Source organism: Diospyros lotus, chromosome 13, assembly GCF_014633365.1.
Source record: "Diospyros lotus cultivar Yz01 chromosome 13, ASM1463336v1, whole genome shotgun sequence".
Taxonomy (NCBI): Eukaryota; Viridiplantae; Streptophyta; class Magnoliopsida; order Ericales; family Ebenaceae; genus Diospyros; species Diospyros lotus.
The window spans coordinates 10242389-10247766 of NC_068350.1; the positions used below are offsets into that span (position 1 = coordinate 10242389).

Here is a 5378-nt window from a genome sequence, read left to right on the forward strand (position 1 = left end):
AAACATTTTGTGGGAATATCATTTTCTAAAAATAAATATCCACATTAATTATAATGCCCTCCATCATTTAAAGCAATCTTCAGTGCGCATAACCTTTAATGGGATACATTTGTTTGGTTGCGACTTAATTCCCTTCAACTAATGGCTATTTCTCAGTTTCTCTGCAAGCCCATTTAAGTCAAAGGCAATGTTCCATCAAGTTTCCATGAAAAAGAAAGAAATGTAAATAGGTTTCAGAATGATTGCCTTGTATCCTGCAAGATTTCAGGCAATGCCTATTTGACACAAGCAAGTAGCTGTTCTTCTACAGCTAGCTAGGGTTAGGACTAGGGATGGCAATACTAGAGCTAGTATGGATGGGGAATTTTTTTTTTTTTTCCGTTTTTATACTTGTATTTATAATTTATTCTCATTTTGTATCCCCACGTTCTATTCTTATAAAATAATGGATACTTGCATATTCAATATACTTCGCTCTAACAAATTTATAACATAGTTTAAATACTTTACAATAATTTAATAATAAAATAAATTGACATTAATGCAAGGAAAAAATTAAAAGACAATAACTGCAATAGTTTAAATTATTTTAATACACCATAAGTAATAACAATACCACCTTAATTTTTAAGTGGCAAGAGTGAGAGGCAAGAAAGATTATGACCAGATTACATTTTAAATTTGTGAGAATATGTCTAATTTAAGTTTTTATTTTAAATTTTTTTTGAATTATAATAATATAATTACATATATATATATAATAGTATTTTGAATACCTTATCATACTCTCTCTGTAGTTATCTTTTTATATCTATACCCTCTCAATCAGAGAATAATTTTAATAAATATCCACAAAATAAAGTACTCATTGTGATCTCTAGTCAGTGACTAAAGGTTTTCCATTCTTTATTAATTATTCGTCGCTCTCCCTTCTTTAATAATCTTCAATGATATATACGTACACAAGAACAGACAAAGAACATATAGGGTTTAATGGCTCATAATGCGATAATATTCTTTTGTAATTAAAAAATGCACTGCGTTCAATACTTAAATATATTGATTCTTTTGGGTTGGTGGCGTTCTTGGAGGGATTATGAAGTACACACAGAAAAGAAAGAAAATGGAAAGAAGAGAGTGGATTTTATGTAAAGATGCTGTAACTGCAACAGATCTCTGATAGAGATGACGATGAAACAAGAGAAAAGGGAATCGATGTCTGATGTATCTGACTTATGTGTCCTCGAAAACAAAACTGTTTGGGCGTTTTATGGGTTTGTTTAGTTTTGTTCTGATAGAATGTCAGTGAATGGGAAAAGGAGTTCACTCTTTGAACTTTCAGTCAGTTTTTTCTTCACCCTCAACCACATACAAAAACTTTTGTAAGTGAGGTTTGAGCATGTGGAGAGAGGTTTAAGATAGAAAAATAAGAATGCTAAGAACAGATTTATGTAGTTCTATGGAAGATAGTTCATCATACACAGATTTGTGTGTGCTTATTCGGTGTGTTTCAGGCTATTAATGTATGTACCCTGAATTTACCTAAAAGGTTAGTGAGGTGGATTCTAGTTACAAAAAGAAAATAAAAATATACAAAAATAAGATGCTGACCCTGTATGATTAACAGAACTTATGAATTGCAGCTGAATGAAATTTTAAATAAAGATGCATTGCTCCAAGCTCTACTTATTCTCAGAACAATTGGTGCATGTATTGTGCATGCAACTAAGATAAATTCTCAACCTAAGTCCTAGGCATGCAGTTAATCTTCAACACTGCAAAGATGATGAACGCACTTATCAGTTCTCTCAGAACATGAATAGCATCTTTAATTGAAGATGTTGGTATTTGTAATCATTCTCGCGTTTTTTCTTGTTAATATATTTCATCTACGGAAAAGAATAACATCTTTAATTAAACCCTAATCAAGATTTCTAGCATCTCTTCTTTGTGAAAAAAAAAAATCATTGTGATTACAAGAAGACAATTACAACTACATATTCTTCTGCAGGCATATATATATATATACACTATCAACATATTTTGTCAGTGATCTCCATGGCAAGAATGCCTAGCTAATACCGATATATTCCAATTGCGATTAACACAAAGCAAATTTAAGTTGACTGGGAGTCTTGCATGTTAATATATGAAAGATCGATAACTATGCGGTTATTTTTGCACTCCGCAAATACCAAATACCACGAGAAATAGAGAGCCTTGGCTTTTAGATCAAATGGGAAGGAGAAAAAGATAGGACACAAAAACACCCAACAGAAAGTGAAGAAAACAACTAGTTCTACGGAACTAGAGATCTAAGTTAATCTAGTTCCAGTTCTACTTCACCTCTGGCCGATCGCCAAGCCTTAGCTCAAGATCTAACTCTTCTATGGAACTCGATCGGTGCTCAAGTAATGGTGTTGAATGGTCAATTCTGATCCGTTTCCGGCAACTCATAGCTTCCTCGGCTCCGGACGAAATTCGGCGTTTCTGGCCGACACCCAAATTCAAGTTTACAGATAAATCTGCCGTGACACAATCCTCGTCTGCACTGTTTTCTTCCCCTGAAAGTTTTGAGTTCTTATTCTCCTCATCGTTCAGATCCAGGACATGAGAATATTTGTCCCCATCCAAGTTTGACCATGGCGGCGGAGGAGAGGAGAAAAGAGGAAGAAAGGGCTTCTCATTGGGATTAATCCCTTCTGTAGCCGGAGGTGAAGCCCTAGATTCAGGGTTAGGGTTTTGAACCATGGAACAAACCTGAGATGGATATTTCAGAGCTAGGGTTTGGTAATTTTGATGGTGAGGATGAAGAGCTTCGTGATCTTGAGGATTCGGAGACTGCTTGAGTCTAGCTCTGTCCCTTCTGTGGACATTCATGTGACCTCCCAGAGCTTGAGCCGACCTGAATTCTCTTCTACAAAAGCTGCAAGAATAAGATCTTGGAGGCCATATACAGCCGCCGAGCGGCCCTGCTGCATCTTCTGCGAAAGCTTGTTCTTCCCAGGAATCGCCACACAAAGGGTTGGCTGGCACTTGATGAATATAAGAATTCAAATTCAAGCCATGTCTTTCCTTGGAACACAACGAGTACCTCGCTTGCTCCATTGCAAATAAACAAGAAGATCAAATAAACTCTGCTACGTACAAAGCTTTAGAAGAGAAGAATGGAAGTGAATAGAGGCAGATGGGAGATGGAAATTCTGGACCCAGTTTGTTGCAAAGGAGATTAAGCTGAAGCAAGAAATGTCTTCTTCATTGTGGCTTACTTGGGGCGGAAGGTGAAGTTTTCGGCACTGTAGATTAGGCTTCCAACCTTTTTTGGAATTTTGCTGGGCTTCAACACAGTCACTTTAATGGGTATCCTCCTTCCTATCTCATGAGTCTCTTTGTGAGGAGGAAAGCTATGGTTTAGAAAAACACTGATGTGGGTCCTTTTGCTTCTGTCTTGTACGCTGAGAGTGCTTTGTACAAACTGAGATAATCTGATTCGACTGTCATATGGATATCAGAAAACAGACGGGAACATTAGGAAACAATTAAACATTGGAGAGAGAGAGTGAGAGAGAAACCCCCGGGGGGGGGGGCGTTGTATTAGAAAAAAGAGGTGGCATCTGTGTTGCGTCAGACCTTTTTTCCTGCTTATTTGTTACAAATATGGACGTATATGTTTTTTGTTTTGACGTACAGTTAGCCCTTTTATCATGCTTTTCTAGAGATTAACAGCGAAATGTTAGAAGTTAATTAAGCCCCTAGAATTCTAGGTCCATGTCCACACATGGCCTAGATATCAAACCAGCTTCTACCAATATTGTTTTTGATCCAATTGATCAAATTGATATTTCTAGCTAGAACGGCGAATTTCAACAAGCAATAACAAAGTTATTTCCTTTATAATTAAAATATCACAATAAATATAATTCTCTTAATCATGGATTTTTTGCTTGGTGCAAACGACTAAGCTTTTTTGGCCCACTCTTGTATTCCCTCATTTCCAGTAATCTTCTGTGTCTTGTCTTTTATCAGTTTTCACTAATCCAAAAGAAAAGAAAAGAAATCTCACACAAATTCTGGTTGTAACAATTTTGTAAAATTCTCTTTTTCTAGGTCTCCTACCCTCGGAGAAGTCATATGACTCTTGTCATCGACGCTATTTCAACCTTCCCCAATTGACCTTGTTGTCAACCTCTGCTCCCATCTGCCTTGCCCTTATGGCCATCCCCTACCTCCAATCGTTATCTTCTTCCCCAATACATCCCATCCATTGATGATGAAAACCCTCTTTCTTTGCTTACCTTCATGTCCTTCTCTCACCTACTTTGTTCCCTCTCACCTCTCTCTCAGTTTCTCTATTCCTCTTTATCCCTTGCCTTTATTTATTGTGCGTATTATTTTGATACCCAAATGAGTCTACGATTGCCAATTCAAATTTGTGATTCTGGAAAGAGGATCTACAACTTTTCTTTTCATCTTCACTTTTGATGTGGCACTCATCGCTGCTCGAACCCTTCTACTGGGTTCTTGCTCAAGCTCAAGAGATTGAGTATGATGATGGTGAAGATGAAGAGGAATTTTCAATGCAGAAACTTGGGTATCGGGCTACGAACAATTGGTTGTGTTCTAGTGTATCTTTTTTGAACTCATGCTAGTTTACTTTGTATTTTGTGTATTTATGTTGCTTGTTTCTTGAGCTTTAATTATAGCTTTTGTAGGCTTAGCACTTACCTACATGTTGATTGTGGCCATTTCAAGTAGCCTCTTTGCCATGCGAGAACTTTATATGTTTGTTTATTAATCCCAAAAGCCCCAAGTTATGCTTTGCTTCTCTAGTGCTCGCTGTACGTAATTGTTTGTTTGTTGGTTGGAGACTTATGCTTGCTCTAATTTTTGTTGGTTTAGGACTCCCTTCTTTTATTGCCAGTTTGGGTTTTCTATATTTTCTGTTTGGAATAAACCCAAAACAAAAAGAAAAAAAAAAGTTCTTGAACATTGCAGAGTGAGTTAATTTAGTGTGGTCAGAACATGCACACTTTAGATATGATAGTAATCACTCTAAAATATGAATTTCAAATAGCCACAGAGCTACTAGAAAACAATACCACAAATTTGTTTATATCATTTTGGGCTTTAGAGTTGGGGTTATCTTAGGGGCTGTAAAAGTAAACAGCCCCTTAAATTTCAAGCTCGAAGGGCATTCTTTGGAGATCATTTCCAGCCTAAAACAACAGACCAATCTTATGGCCTCCTATATACGCTTAACTTGACATATACTCTCTTATATATGTAGCGGTAGGTAGGGATTAATTTGATAGGATTCGATTGTAGACTCAAATTAATCGAACGATAAAACTTATGTTCATGCTAGCTATTGTTGCTGT

The 5378-nt window shown here is 36.5% G+C and overlaps 1 protein-coding gene across 1 annotated transcript; it reads right to left on the reverse strand.

The window, feature by feature from the left end:
- Nucleotides 1-2027: 2027 nt before the first annotated feature.
- LOC127788995 (zinc finger protein 11-like) lies at nt 2028-3560 on the reverse strand. Its single transcript, XM_052317716.1, has one exon. It carries the CDS (start codon nt 3106-3108, stop codon nt 2338-2340), a length of 771 nt encoding a protein of 256 aa, XP_052173676.1. The 5' UTR covers nt 3109-3560; the 3' UTR covers nt 2028-2337.
- Nucleotides 3561-5378: the final 1818 nt, after the last annotated feature.